The 16976-nt window shown below is 37.0% G+C and overlaps 1 protein-coding gene across 5 annotated transcripts in view; it reads left to right on the top strand.

The window, feature by feature from the left end:
- Nucleotides 1-16976, top strand: part of cracd (capping protein inhibiting regulator of actin dynamics) — a 31383-nt gene that overhangs the window by 6806 nt on the left and 7601 nt on the right. For 2 of the 5 annotated variants that reach the window (XM_073811426.1, XM_065257043.2), the window contains exons 2-3: nt 10815-10899; nt 15278-15446. In XM_073811426.1, coding sequence (XP_073667527.1) covers nt 10833-10899; nt 15278-15446 — 236 coding nt within the window. In that variant the 5' untranslated portion in view covers nt 10815-10832. Of the gene's footprint in view, nt 1-5914; nt 6029-10814; nt 10900-15277; nt 15447-16976 lie in introns of all 5 variants that reach the window. The other 3 variants (XM_065257045.2, XM_065257046.2, XM_065257047.2) reach the window with 3 other exon arrangements.

The raw sequence follows: 16976 nt of genomic DNA on the forward strand, positions 1-16976 counted from the left end.
TGCTGCACACAAAACCGTCAAAACCGTTTATGATAAAAGAGACGCTCATGTTCACAAAATACACGCAAGACACTCCCTTAACAGTAAACTCTGATTAAGCATGAGATTATGCGAGTATCTGGCAAACACGAGCGTCTCTTTTATAATAAACCCTTTGTACGCATCTGCTGCAGGCACTTATTTTGACAAGACACGTGATGCACGTAGGATCACTCGACGCGTAGAACACATATTTTGAAATTACGAACCACACACATGACGGGCTACATACATGTTGTGACGAACTTTGCATCAAGCGCCCTCGAAAAAGATGTCACCGGCCGCCATTGGCGTCGGCCAAAGAAGAAGCAGCTTGGCCAGTAAACCCACAAACGAAGAAGAAGCAGCAATTTGTTGTGTATGATTTGAGGTGACCAGCAGTAATGGCGGTAAATAAACAGCAACTTTTGTTGCAGTTTGAGTTAAATCACTCCTCAACTTGGCCCATCTTCTTTGTTCTTACCGTCGCAAGCGGAGATGCCTATGAAGGAATGCGACACAGGGTTCTAGTGGGCCAATCACAGCGCTTGCGATCCACATAGAACGGACGCGTTGTAAAATTTTTGCAGAGGTGTGGCATAGCTACGTCATAGAACTTACGCATGACTATAAATTACACTTTAGTTAGTTGTCCTGCACATGCACATCTCAAAATGCAAACATCAGCTTTAAGCTTTCTGAATAATCCTGCAAGACATTTCATGTTCAGAGTCTATTAGTAAATACAGTCCATCATGTTAATGCTCTGTAAACATGGCCTTCAGTGCTGCTGAAGACAGCACATATGACAGGTTTAATTGTTTATAATAACTCCCTGACTGTTCTTGTCCTCTGAGACTGTATATTACCCCATGAGATGTATAATCACATTGCAGCTACCATAAGGAATACACGCTGTACCTGTACGACCTGAGTTTTGATCTATGTAGTTAGGTTATACGTGAAACAAGTGATAGTTTTTGCCGTAATTGATACAGAGACCAGACTTTATTTAGTCCTTGTTATTGAAAATGTTAACACAATACACACACACATAAACAAGCGTCTAGTCACAGCCTTGTCTTTGTGTGTGTTGGGCAGTTTAAAACGATCAATGCACGTCTGTTCCTTCTGCCCTGGTAAGCTGGCCGTTAAACAAAGTGGCATTCTGTAAGTAGTAACAGAGACAGCAGTATGAAGCTGCACACTACCTCGCCATCATCACCCACTTTCTCTTCTCTCGGACACATGCGGACATTCAAGTGCTGTTCATCGTCACGTTTGTAAACACAGGCGACTATGCCCTTACATTGGACATCATGGGAACAAGCAAATTCCAGTTGGTTGTCAGAACACACAACAACACACTGTAAAGGTTTTATGGTGGTATGAATTAGCATATCATGTGATTTCATACTAAACTGTGATGGGAACACGTGAATTTGTCATAATTCGGAAGTGTTCGATTAACTTGCGAACAGACCGACCCACACGCCACCATAAGCATTCGTGAGTTGTCTTTGCACCTGTGCAATGTGACACCTGACTCTAGGTAAAACCCTAGATCCACAGTAACAGCAGGCAGGTGAAACAGGCACACATGCATACACACGTACTTACTACCCTCTTACCCTGACAAATCGACAACCAGGTAAGCCTTTTTTCTTTTTTGCGTACATTCTCAACCACATATGTGATCATGCGTTCTGTGTGTAAAGCATGATAGCGTTTACACACAAAAGGCTTTTGTTTCTGAAACTGCAATTATGCAATCTACAAAGGCTCTTTTGTGTCTTTTTTTAGTCAAGAAAATAATATATACACATCCAGTGATAACAATGTTATCATTTTTTAAAACCCTGTTAATGTTATTTTTTGGTGAAATACAGCTTTTTACAATTGTACATAAAAGAAGAATTTTTACCTTGATATCTTTAACCTCCTAAGACTCCTAAGAAATGTCCACATTTTTTTATTCTGATTAACTGTAACCGGTTGTACACAAACATGAACAAATCCACTGCTTCATGTTCTTAGAAAAATACTTGGTTATTATATTTATTGGTTCTTCCTAACCCCAAAATAGCTGGTAGAAATCTGAAAAAAAGACAAACCCGGGTCTTGGGAGGTTAATATTGACCGAGTAATGTAATTTTAAGATTTAAATCAAAGACTGAATTCAAACTTGGATGCGCCTAATCTTATAATTAGATTGAGACTTTAGCCTGGATTTCGCAGGCAAGGGCACATATGTCTATTAAATCAAAATTAACCTATTTTTAGTTGTCCCCAAGTTGTTAGGATAAGACTTAGACTACAAAAACATAGAGGTTTGCGTGTGAGGATATACTCATAATAATAATAAAGAACAAAAGTTCTTCCATGATTTACTCACCCTCAGGCCTTTCGAGATACATATGACGAACACATTTAAAGTTATTTTAGAAAATGTCCTTGCTCTTCCAAGCTTTTTAACAGGGATCAGGGAACAACTTCTGACTTTGAAGCCCAAAAAGTGCTTCCGATCTTTTACCGATAATCCACACGGCTCCAAGGAGTTCATAAAAGTCTTTTGTGGGTAATCCATGAGATTTTGTAAGAAAAATATCCATGTTTTAAACTTTATAAACTATAACTAGCTTCCGGTAACAATGCCTTCTTGGACTCATGCGATAATCACTGCGCAGTGAACCTATGGCAACCAGCGCTCACTACATTAAAACTCTCTCGTGATTCACGTGAGTCTAAGATGCCGTCGTTACCCAAAGCTAGTTATTATAGTTTATACATTTTGAAATTTTGATATTTTTTTACAAAATCACATCAATTGCCCATTAAAGACCTTAATTAACCACTTGGAGCCGTGTGGATTACTTCTGTAAAGGATGAATGCACCTTTTTAGTGTTTAAAGTCAGAAGTTGTTCTGTGATCCCTGTTTCCTATTGTTATAAAACATATGTACATTTGTATCTTGGATTGCTTAAGAGTGAATAAATCGTGGGGTAATTTTTATATTTGGCTGGAGTATCCCTTTAAGAGTTCTTCTGTATGGTTCTATAAAGAACCTTTTACATCCACAGGACCTTTAAATGTTCTTTATAATAGAAAATATTCTACAGTCTTTAAGACGATTTCAGCAGTAACAACATAAACAAATGGCTTTCGTGGAATACACATACTTTCCGGTAAACTCCGCTTAGAATCAATAACAACAAAGTCCTTTTAGAGTAGTTTATTTCTGAAGCAAAATAAACAACAAGTAGATTACCGTAGTTCCTATTTTATAGCTAAAGCATAACACGACACTGAGGTAACGTTGCTGTGTAAAATGTGTACTATAATGTATACAATGTTAACAACAAACCGGCAGCCAAACCTCTCTTCACATAGTGGTGATGTCTTTAGGAAACCAAAACATTTGTTATTTTTGTTGAGGTTTTAGTTCCAGAGTTCATTTTAGCCACTAGTCAGACCATTAAACAAACAGAAACCGGAAGTAAAGTTCCGCGACAACACACGTGTGTCCGATGAAACTGCTCTTTTAAGAACCTTTGACTAAAAGGTTTTTTAGGGAACCAAAAATGGTTCTTATATGGTATCACTGTGAAAAACCCTTTATTTTTTGGGGTGCACTGTAAAATATCTCTGATCACATCATTACACTACAAATCTTTCCCTGAATCTTTTCTTCTTTTATTTCAAACCAGTAGTTTGTAACCTATATCTGTCATGTTTTTTGCCTTATAGGTCTATTTTTTTAAACGTATATAAATATATAAAGAGAGTGATTGACAGAACCATCCGACTGTATTTACTTCCATCATATACTGTGCAATATACAGCATTCAACTTGCCATGTTTCTTTGAAGATAATAAACAACATGAGGATCAATAACTGACATGTATATGCATAATTATTTAAATAGTCAGCATGCAATCCTGCATAATTTGTTATTTCATTGCAAAATAATTGCAAAAATGGTAAAGGTCTCAAAAATATTCTGTCATGATATAGTGTAATTTCTAGAAATAACCGCTACAAAGATGTCATTTTGATAGAAAAAAATCACAAACACAACACAAAACAATGCAATTCCTGGAGGGACTGAATAGTAAAAGGTTACCCGGGTTCAAGGAGCTTGTAGATTCCCACCATAGCTTTATCAATCCTTCACAAAAGACAATGCTGACTCAATAGCTTGCACATGTCTGTAACTGCATACATAGCACAGGGTGAAAAATACAACTAGAGGAAAATTTGGAAATGAAACATGGGGCCCTATTTTAACGATCTGAAATGCAAGTGCGAAGCGCAACGCGCAAGTGAGTTTGTGGGCGGATCTTGGGCGCTGTTGCTATTTTCCTGGCGTGAGAAATAACTCTTGCGCCGGGCGCAAATCAATAAGGGGTTGGTCTGAAGTAGGTTCATTATTCATAGGTGTGGTTTGGCCGTAACGTCAAATAAACCAATCAGAACGCTATCCAACATTCCCTTTAAGCGCAAGGGCGCAAGTTCCATGGCGGGTTGCTATTATTATGACGGATTTACCAGTCGCACACCAGGAGCGGTTCACAGCCGAGGAGACCGACGTTCTTGTAAGAGCACTCAAAGACAGAGAAGTTGTTTTGTATGGGGATAGGAGAAACCCGCCCAAATCAGCGTAGGTTAAACAGGCGTGAGAGGAAATAGCCACAGTCTCATCAGCTGGCATCACCATCATTGCGCCAAGCGCTACAATGATGTCAGGAGATGGGGGAATCCCAAGCTTGCCAGCATAAATCGGGCACGCCGTGTAACGGGAGGTGGATCTGCCTCTACACAGGACCTGACGCTAGCAGAGGACATCGCTGCGTCCACCCTCACCGCTAAAAAGGGTTTGGGGGCTTTGAAATCAGACCCAAGAAACGCAAGCAAGGTCCAACCCCAAAGTACTCTTACAAATCAAGTTCATATACATTAAGGTTTCTTATGAAAACATTTTAATTATTATTTCCATAAAATAAACGTAATACAGCCACACAACAAACTTATGAAAATATTTTAATCGTTATTTGCATGAGAATTTTTTAACGCAGCCACACAATAAATAAAAACTATCACCACAATGCTCACCACTATGATTCCCCTTATCTCGTGTATTAATATTTTTAAGTGTAACAATTTATGATTTGCAAAAATAACTGTTGCATCTGTGTAGATTAGATGCAAAGTGTATGCGCGTTGTGCACGCTATACATTATGGTCAAGCATGCGCCCTTAAAACAGCATAATGAACAACGCGCAACGCGCCACTGACTTTAAACTTTATTTTTCTGGTCAATGGCGCAATTGTTTTTTGAAACTGCAAAATAGCATCAGGGATGGTTTGCGCCGGAACACGCCTCTTTTTTGCGCTGAACCGCCCAGGGAGCGCAAGTTCATTCCCTAGTTTGCCGACGTGCGTCTGTGACGGGAAAAACCCGCTGTGCGCCGGTGCAAAATACGAAATGATACATGCGTCACTGACAAAGTCAATTGCGCTGGGTGCAAGATAGAGCCCATGGAGAGTTAATGTATTTATTTTTTGTAACAAAGAAAAGTCTTGTTACACGTATATATATATATATATTGTATATATCACAATTTACACTGCCTCAGGATTCAGTTCATAAGAGCTTGGATCAGAATTGCCTCGTAGTGCTAAAGTTGAGCTCTGAAAGGCAACGCTGGCATCCAGTGAGGTCTTATGGGCTATTGTATTGCTAAAAGATCTATGTTCATCTGATCTCCATAACCAACCATCATTCATCCTCAACCAAGTAGATATATGTTGTGCTGTCTTCGTAGAATATGATTGCTGTTTGAATAGAGATATAAGCTATGATTCAATGGTTTTGTTATATTTTTCCCTAAAGCACCAAGGAGCAGCAACAGAACATTGTATATCAAGGTGCAGAAGGTTGAATCCATGTTTCCTAAGGTTTTCCTTCACTGGTGTGCAGCTCTATCCAGCTGCGCGTCTGAAATAGGTAAACGTGTGCTTTCGTGCTCCGTAGGCACAGTCGGCTAGACCAGCTTTGCTATACGCTGTGCAGTCAGCCATCCCATTTTGCTTCAGTGATTTTCAGCTGTTCCCTACAGTACAACTAGCCTGCCATTATCATAATATATGGTCTTCTGAGCAAAGCAAGATCTGTTCACCACCACTACATAATGCTTTAAGTTAAGGCTTTACACGCTATGCTTAATGTAAGACAGCTCGGTGCTTATGGCATATTTAAAGATTCCAGCTAGCTGTGTAAATATATGTATGTCGCCCCTGTGGTTTTTTTAATTTACTGTGTGTAAATGTGTACATTTTTATGGTGTTGTGTTGTTTGCAGATAATGTGCAACCAATGTAAAGATCATCAGTTCTGATATTGGAGTGTATGTTGTTGTAGCTTGGCAGCATCTGGAAAGTCTGTCGTTCGATACATTTATAAGGTCAAGCTTTCCTCCACAAAGCTGTTTGAAAAACAGGTCATCCATGTGGTCTATACTTGGCCTTAGTTACACAATAAAGGTGTGTAAGGGAAAAATATATAACCATCCATTTGAAGTGCATCCAATGCCATAAAACATTTTTTTGGCTTGATGGTTCAATTAAGGACCATTAACATCTGCAGAACCTTTCTGTTTCCAAAAATGAAGCCAAAAACGGCATTCGTGTGAAGAACCTTTTGTAGCATCTTTATTTTTAGGAGTGTACACAACCTTAGCTATTAGTCACTGGAGAAATATAACTATCTAGCATGCATTTTCTTGCATTACTGCAGATCACACTACAGGGCGTGTAGGATGTGTCATCTTGGCTTTTCAGTTCCTTTATGAGTGTTATTATGGGATATCTTAGGATTTATAATACAGAATCATTGATTTTAAGACTCAGTTCCAGGAAGATCCAACTATAGGCCCATTTTTATAGCCCTCTGGTTTGGGCAAACAGGGGTGGGTCTGGGCTGGAAATGTTTGCATGATTAGATCTGTTCTTGGTGTTCTAGTAGTGAGGTCAGCTGTAATAGTGTTAGTTTGTACAATAAATTAAGGGACAGTCCATTTTTTTTTGAAAATGTGGTCATTTTCCAGTTCCCCTAGAGCTAAACATTAGATTTTTACCATTTTGGAATCCATTCAGCTGATCTCTAGGTCTGGGGGTAGCACCTTTAGCATAGCTTAGCATTAGGATGGCCATTCATGCCAGTTCCGTCGGACACGTCCCAAACATGTTTTCAGGTTCGTTCTCCGGAAGTCGCGTTGGTCGACCGCATACGTCATCAAGGTTTAATATTTTGGGTTTAATTTCAAACAAGCAAACGTTACATTTCAAGGTAAGAATGAAACTACAATGATTGTATGTCTTAAAAGAAATGAATCTTAATTTTCTAATGTATTTTAACTGAAATGTGAGAACCTCAATGACGTATGCGGTCGACCAACGCAACTTCCGGAGAACGAACCCGAAAACATGTTCTGGACGTGTCCGGCGGAACTGGCACGAATGGCCACCCTACTTAGCATACTCCATTGAATCTGATTATTAGACCATTAGCATCACGCTCAAAAATGACCAAAGAGCTTTGATAATTTTCCTATTTAAAACTTGTAGTTACATTGTGTACTAAGACCGATGGAAAATTAAAAGTTGCGATTTTCTAGGTGGATATGGCTAGGAACTAGACTCTCATTCTAGCGTAATAATCAAGGACTTTTCTCCCTGCTATTGAAAGATACTTAGGGGACTATTTTCGGCTGCTGCGTACTATCATTGTGCCGCCTGCAGTCATGTTATGGCAGCAAAGTCCTTGATTATTACACTCGCCAGAATGAGAGTATAGTTCCTAGCCATATCTTCCTTTTTAAGGAAAATATTGAAACTCTTTGGTCATTTTTGAGTGTGATGCTAATGGTCTAATCAGATTCTATGGATTATGCTAAGCTATGCTAAAAGTGGTAGCGCCAGACCCGGAGATCAGCTGAATGGATTCCAAAACAGTACAAATCAAATGTTTAACTCTAGAGGAGCTGAAAAAAAAGTGCAGTGTCCCTTTAATTTAACAATAAAGCGATTTATAGGAGGTTTTTTATAAGTCTCCTGCTGCACTGCATGTGGCTGTTACCCATGTTTCTGTCATCACCCCGTCTGGAGCTTCTCTAATGTGCACGACCAGAGTGAGTTCATTCACATGTGCATGTGTGCCAGACCACGACAATTACATAAACTCAATATCACGTGTACAGTTGTGTCGCAGGTGCATGTGCAAAAACACATCTGGACTGGAATCACAAACTGATCCATTTAAATGAAAAAAACGGTCACAGCTGAGACCGATCAGACAGTGAGACTTTCAGTATGACCCTATGAGCAGGACACTGTCTCCTCACACGGAGACAAACAATACGCTTTTACAAACTAAGATGCAATACTGTATTTATTTACTGGTTCCTTCCTGTGCTGTGTTGCGGAATTTTTTTTTTGTCTGCCAAGGGATGCAGGTTTTGAGGAAATGTGTTTTGTGTACTGGCGACAGTTTTGGGATTTAGAATTCTGGGTTTTCCTTTCTGGTTATCTGAATGTTGGAGAAATAGAGAAAGTTGCTTGCGTAAAAGATTTGTTGGTTAAACTTGAAAAAATAAGTTACCTGGTTGCATTAAAAAAGTTAGAGTTCATTCAACTTAAAAAATGGTGTTGACTCCAAAAAGTTATTGTTACTTTCAACTAATATACTTAAGTTGTATTAACTAAATACATTTTAAGGAAACCAGGTAACTTACTTTATTAAGTTGACACAATTTATTACAGTTCTCAAATTAAGGAACAATTTGGAAAAACGCTACGATTTGCTATAAGCTTGCCTTGTTTTTGGAATAACTAATAAAAATGGTATTATGTGCATTAGGAATTGGAAATTTGAGTTGATTTTGTGCTAAGCTTTTAACAAAAAATCTGTTTTTAAAGGCAATCATTATGAACAGACTTCCACAGCAGACCGGGCACATATTTAATGCAATGACGCTCTATAAGTTGTGAAGATGGAGTGCACAATACTGTGTCTGTGATGCTATTTACAGAAATAATACAGTGCACCCACCCACACACACACACATGACTATGGTATGAACTTCATGAAGCTCTTTATTAAACTACTGAATTATGTCACTTTTGTGTGTGGTATTTTAATGCAAAAAAATCAACATTCACTATAATTTAGATTAAGGTTTGTTGCACTTTATTTAACGGTCAAATACAAATGTCCTCACAAATTAAGCTTATTATAGATTGTGCCTTCACAAAACACTTCCCGACCCCCCATGACTAATGCATTATTACTGCCAGCTGAAATCAATCGGTAGACAGAAATGTTTTTATGTGTACCTATTGTATAAATTAGACATATATTCAGACCCATGATGCTACCTGGGTTGACTGAATAACAGTGGTAAAGCAATGCATTCGAAATGTCGAATTCATATGTCAAGATTAAAAAAGTAAGAATGATTATTTAAATTAAATTAAAATTTCTATTGATAGTTTCCAAAAAAGGGACATTTTACTATTAGGAAAACATTAGTTTTAAAAATAAATTTCTTGTTTTACTTCTCTAATGGCATACATATTGTCCGTGATGTGGTGGTAAAAGAAAGACTCCCTTACCAGAATAAAATTGATAATATTACTAAGGATTTTGTGCCTGAGTTGGGAAAATATGTTTTTTTTTTTTTTTGGAGGATTAACATATATTTAAAGTTGTATATAAAAAAGTTCAGTTTTTAATGAAAATGTGGAAAATAGCAAAGTGGAAATGGCACCCGTTTCGAGGAATGACTCGTTTGTGTTTCCTGTGAATCGAACCCATGACCTTTTGCAATGTTAATGCTAATTCTATACTCCATCAGTTGCACTAGAGGAACTATAAAAATTATGTTTGTGCCTTTTACTGAATTGTACAATTCCTTTAATTGAAATTAAGAAATCAGTTCAGAAATAAAGTCAAATAATGACGGGGACTTACAAAACAGTTTAATAGGAAAGGCTGAGAGTTAAAAGGGGGAAAATCACAAATTAGAACTTTCCATCTGTCTAGGTACACGATGTAACTACAGCAGAGTTAAAGGCGTTCTAAGCGAATCTGCGAGACGTTAGTTTTTGTTGACGTTTGAATTGTTTTCAAACAGACGGAGCGTAGCTAACTCCTCCCCCTCCCCCTCCCTTCCGTGCTTTAATGAACGCGCCCAACCCCTACCCCCAAATCCTTCTTGTCGTTTATTGGCTGAAACACTTTGTTATGGTTTCTGTTTGTAGGTTTGGCCACTATGTTGTTATTGCTGTTTGTGAAGCCTGGGCTGTCTACAGTTTGATCAGCGGACAGGCAGCAAGCAGATAGTGAGGAGATGTTTGCTGTATGTAACAAAAAATGTTTTATGGTCTAAAACGCGTCAATTCGCACCTTTAAGTTTCAAATATCAAAACTCTTTAGTTACTTTTTAACGCGAGGCTAATGTCTAATCAGATTTAATGGATTATGGTAAGCTATGCTGAAAGTGGTACCGCCAGAGATCAGCTGAATGGATTCCAAAACTGTAAAAATCAAATGTTTAACTCTAGGGCACCTGGAAAGTAAAGTGTCCCTTTAAAGGGGAAGACAAAAAGATATGATTATGTCTTTATATCTCTTATTATTTTCATCTCCCCCTTCTATTTTCTTTTCTTTAGCACGAATAAACATACCAATAAAAATATGTATTCATGCTTATCCCCCTTCTATCCCTGCTGCAGACAAAGTCTGTCGTAACCATGGCGACGGACAGTAAGGAGGCTAGGCTTGAGGCGCAGGTAGAGGTAACAGTATCAGAAGGCCCAGGTAAATACAAAAACAGAGTGAGGATCCACCACCAGCACTGTCTCTTTAAGAATTGTGTGCTGTGTTTGTGTGGCTGTGTGCTTTTAAACTCTCAGATTTACACACCTTTCTGCGTAAACTGTTTTTTTTCGATATAGTTAAACATTTATGTTTAACTATGTCTGGTCCATCTGTGAATAGTTTCATTCTTTTCTCACTGTGTGTGGCCTGTTTTATGCTTGAGTAAAACTTGTTTTATGAGCTTGAAGCTAATGCTAGGCAAACAAATATACTGCTGACAAAAGAAACACAGGTTATAGGGCACTTTAGGCCAGTGTTGTTTTCACACTACGCGGCAATTTCCCAGACAGGGTTTAGATTAATCTAGGCCTTAGTGTGCAACTTGAGACAAAACAATGTTACTGAAACATGTTAAGTTATTTCAGTACAAGGTGTTTTTAAATTAAGACAGCTCAAACATTTAGTCTGGGACCAGAATAAGCCCTGTCCAGGAAACCATCCCTATATCTTTTGTTTTAATGCTTTTCAAATGTAAACACTGAAAATTATGTGTACATTTTGTTGATTTAAAGGTCACGTTCTTTCTGACACAATTTTTTAATCCCTAGTTAGTGTGTAATGTTGCTATGATAGCATAAATAATACCTGTAAAATGATAAAGCTCAAAGTTCACTGCCAGGCGATATATTTTCTTTAACAGTATTTGCATTTCAAAGCCTACAGCGATCGGCCGGTTTGGACTACAGCCCTCTACTTCCTGCTTTAATGACGTCATTAGAACAGTTTTTCGAATAAACTCCGCCCACAGGAATATATCAGTCGCCAGCTAAGCTAACGGCAAGCTAAGCTGCTATCGAATCATAACACACTAAACAAACTAGACAATCAAAACTCGTTACATATTTCTGAAGGAGGGACTTCATAGAACAAGGAAGACATCAGCCCGTATTTTAGGACAGTGAAAACAGCACTATAGAGATAAGTAAATTGTGTGGAAAAATACAGCGTTTTTTTTACATGTGAAACATGAACACATGTTATATTGGGGACTGTAAACACAATCAAAGCTTCAAAAACACAGAAAGAACGGGACCCTAACGGTGCAGTGCCACCAGCTATTAGTACTGTGACAGTATTTGCTAAAATTGTGACTACATCACGTTTTATAGTATTTAAATGAGTCAGTTATTGCAAAATTAAGTTTTGCCATTTGCAAAGCTGAGGTAATTCGATATATTGTGCAGCTTCTGGCAATACAAAAATGACTATGCTTTAGTGTTAAAGTAGACTTGAGTATAAGGTGCAGGGTTGAGTATTTTGATGTTGTCAAGTGGGACACACATAACTTTTATTAAATATTAAGAACCATCATCTAGTCTGAGGGAACATATGTAGCTTTAATAACAATGATAGGAGTGTAAATGGAATTTTTGACCATATCATGGAGGAGTACTAGACATACATCGATGGCTATTTTGTGCTATTTTGTGGCTAAGGGGTGTCCACTCACATCATATGCTTCAGTGACTGAGGATGCCGGCAGCACTGCATTGTGGGCCAGAGAAATAGGGTAGCGGCAGTTTTAAGTGAAGATGACAAATCAATACGAGATAAAAAGAACATTTGTTAATGTGGGATGGAAAATCGGTCAGACGTTTTAAGTCATACTTTCTAATCATGCCATTAAATTTGGAATGATAATTTAACATCATTACATCAATGGAAGCAGCCTGGAATGTCTACTTTCTTTGTTATTGTTCTTTTGTGTTTTTAGCAGTAACATGCTTACTGTGTAACTCCACACTACTTTCCACATTTAGCCTGTAACAGATCCACTCGGTGGTGTAGGGTGGCCCTGTGACGCCAGGCATTTCACCAGGAGCCCCTACAAACAACAGAGAATGACTTAGACATTCTTAAGCCTGGATTATAGTGTATACACAAACACTCAAGAAAATATGATCTGGATGGACATTACTTTTATGTAGTAAAACTTTGTAACTTTTGAAAGAATTATACATTTTGTAACAAATATATGTGACACTGCATGTGAAAACTCAGCTGTAGTTGTTTTTTACATAAAATCATCCTACATAATGAAAAATTATATTCTGTGAAAATATAACCTTGATATCTTTAGAGGAACACTCCACTTTTTTAAAAATATGCTCATTTTTCAGCTCCCCTAGAGTTAAACATTTGATTTTTACAGTTTTTGAATCCATTCAGCTGATCTCCAAGTCTGGTGGTACCACTTTTAGTATAGCTTAGCACAATCCATTAAATCTGATTAGACCATTAGCATCGCGGTCAAAAATAACCAAAAAGTTTCCATATTTTTCCTATTTAAAACTTGACTCTTCTGTAGTTACATAGTTTATCCTTGATTATTACGCTGAAAGTTCGTTCCTATTGGCATAGATAATCCAACTTTTAATTTTCCGTTGGTCTTAGTACACAATGTAAAGTATTAAAAAGGAATATTTTTTAGCGCGATGCTAATGGTCTAATCATATTCAATGGATTATGCTAAGCTATGCTAAAAGTGGTACTGTCAGACCTGGAGATCAGCTAAATGGATTCCAAAATGGTAAAAATCAAATGTTTAACTCTAGGGGAGCTGGAAAATTAGCATATTTTCAAAAAAAGTGGAGTGTCTCTTTAATATTGACTGAGTAAGGTCATGTCAAAGATTAAAATGAAATCAGCGATTAAAATCAAACTTTGATGCTCATAATCTCATAATTAGATTATAAGATTAAGCCTGGATTTCACAAACAGGGTCACAAATTTTGAAATGTATTTCTATAAAAAGTTACACACTATGTTATGCTCTGGTTGGTATTTCAACTTTGTGTTATTATTTATTTACTGTACACAACAAACAAGGAAATACAAAACACAGATAAATCAAGCTATTGCTTAGTCATGGATTGAGAGTTAGTTTACACAGAGGTGTCGACTTTTGATCTTTCGCCAATGTCATACCGTTTTCCCAATTTTTATCTAATTTAGAGTCAAAAAAATACCACAAAACATAGCTGAATACATGAAATCCAAGCTTATTCTGATGTCACTTCCTGGTGGATGGTGTCATTAAAAAGGGTATTCCCAAATTAGCATTCCTAGAAGGTTAATGAATGGAGAAATGAATTATGGCTTTTGATGAGTAAATAAAGACACTTACTTACCTTCTCATAATCATGACGCTTGCGTAAAACTATTTTATGATTACAGTGCATTACAAGAAGTTCCTTCCCAACCTATGCTTATCTCTGTAGCGTTTATGATTCGTAATAATAATGCAGGCTCTCCATAGCAGACCAAACCAAAGGTCCATTTTCTTATCATTGGTTCAATGCAGCTACATGGAAACTCTTTGACTCAGTCATGTCAGGGAAGCTTTGCACCTACAGCATTCGGGTAAATAGGTAGGATAATGATTTTGTACAAATTGGTTATGTTTTTCTTGGACTAATGTGTTAGCTATTTATACACTAATGTTTGATTGGTGGTGAGGAACGGTGAAATAGTTTTTCACTTTGGTAAAACAAAGTGTTATTAGGATAATGTAAAGCATACTATCCAGTTTACTTACATTTATGCATTAGGCAGATTCTTTTATCCAAAGCAGTGTATACTTTTTATATGTGTGCCTCCTGGGAATCAAACCCATGACATTTTGTGCTGCTAATGCAATGCCCTACCAAATAAGTTACAGGAACATCACAAACATACTGTAACTTAACAACTCTACAACTACAATGAATATGGTCTCTTAAACACATCAATGAGCAAGCTTAAGGCAACAAGGAAAAACTAAGATGTTTATTTAGATGTAAATGAAACATTGGGAGGAATCTACAACATTACCTTGCAGCACCCCATGAAAGATGTATCACTATAAGTAATGGTCAGTTGTTGATTGATGTTGACTAAAATATAATAGATGAAGACTTACAGTACAGTTTTCTGAAACACCTCTTCTGAAACTCATAACAGCATTATATTGCAGGTGATCACATCTTATAAAAGCCCTTACTTAGCAGTTGGCATGCAAGTGTTGGCTTGTCTCACTTGGTTCAATTATGTTCACTATAGGGCCTTGACTTTACTAGATTTTGAAACAAGACACCAAGTCACTAAAGTTACAGGTGCTTGTGGTAGGACAAAGGCTTCCATCTGAATGATTTTTATTCCATCAATTTTTGGGCCTGTTCTGATCTTCTGTCTTTCATTTGGATTGCATTTGCATATTAACACACCCAAACATACTGCAAATTACCCACAGGTGTTTTCATACATGCAGTAAATTATACTGTATGGTAGGTAGCATTAGCTTTTTTTCTTGCCCTTCTGACCCCATTTTTTTTAACAGAGTGGCGACGGCAGGGCAAATTTCAGCCATTCCGCCGTCTGTTTGGGAAGAAGAAAAGGAGGAAAGCACCACGTGGGTTTGAGGGATCTGAACTGAAAGCTAGCCATTCCACTGACAATGTTTGCAATGGAGTGGTCTCAGTTAACCAGGAGAATGATCCATATCTAAGGTAAAACTATGACGGCCCTTTTATGACCATTTGTGCCGGTGAGCATACAGTATGTTGTGTGTAAACTTCTCAAAATAGTTAAATTTATCTATAAACTATCAAATAAATAAAATAATTGTATTATTCAATGATTGTTGTTATCACTATTTGTCCAAGTATTGTTAAACTTTATGAAATAACTTCTTGATTCACTGTAAAAAAATCTGTACTTTTTACGGTAAAAAAACTGGCAGCTGTGGTTTGCTGGAATACCTCTGTAATAAATACAGGAAACATGTAAACAACTTTAAAAACTGTAAAAATATTTTCTTTTTCATTACAGCAAAGTTTTGGATACTTCACTATTCTTTAGTGTATTTAATTAACTAATCAGTACAATTATTTTTTTGCAGAATTAGGCATGCCTGAATTTAAAAGAGTCATCTACCCACATATTTTGAAGTAAATTGATAAACATGGGCTTATTTTACGGAAAACTTTGTGCTCAACTTTTTTTATTTGATGATGCAGTTTTGGACCCACCACCAGGTCCATAGAGTTTAATGGGTTGATATAAAACGGCTTTGTACTTAATAACATACAGCTTATCACCATAAATAGATGGCAACCATGATGGTAACACGTGACATGAAAATAATGCTGTAAACATTGATTGAACACCAAGTGTAACATAAAACACCCTAATATACATACTGTAACTGTTAAAAAAATCTAAGATGAAACATAATTATTTATATGAAATATCTTCAAATGTTAAGTGTAGGAACATACTTGGAACATTTTTCACTGTGCATTTTACAGTGACTTGTATATTTAACCCAAAGAAAACATATTTTACCGTAAAAGTACATGTATAATCATGTTAAATTTTATAAAGATTTTCACCATAAAATATATGGTAATGCACATCTTTTACATAAAAAAACAAATCTTACTTTATTTTACCATAAAATGTAATGTAATGTTTGGTTAAATTTGTTACAGTTTTTAACCGCATATGTCAAGGTTTTAACTAATTAACAAGTTTTAACTCAAGCATTGTTACATTTTTTACAGTGTACACCTAAAATGATGCAAAGTTCTTAAAAGTCTAGATGTTAATTATTTTTTATTACAGTATTACAGTAAATGTATTATTGCACAATTTAATAACCTAACAAATCTGTGCATGCATATACACTATATTCCCAAAAGTTTTGGACCACCTGCCTTTATATGTGCACATGGACCTGAATGACATCCCATTCTTAATCCATAGGGTTTAATAAGGTGTTGGCCCACCCTTTGCAGCTATAAAAGGCTTTAACTCCTCTTGGAAGGTTTATTATTGTGTTTATGGGAATTTATTACCATTCTTCTAAAAGCACATTTGTAAGGTCAGACACTGATGTTGGACAAGAAGGCCTAGCTCATAGTCTCTGCTTTAATTCATCCCAAAGATGTTCTATTTAATTCATCCCAAAGATATTCTACTGGGTGGAGGTCAGGACTCTGTGCAGGCCAGTCAAGTTCCTCCACACCAAACTTGCT

This window comes from Paramisgurnus dabryanus, chromosome 12, assembly GCF_030506205.2.
Source record: "Paramisgurnus dabryanus chromosome 12, PD_genome_1.1, whole genome shotgun sequence".
NCBI lineage: Eukaryota > Metazoa > Chordata > Actinopteri > Cypriniformes > Cobitidae > Paramisgurnus > Paramisgurnus dabryanus.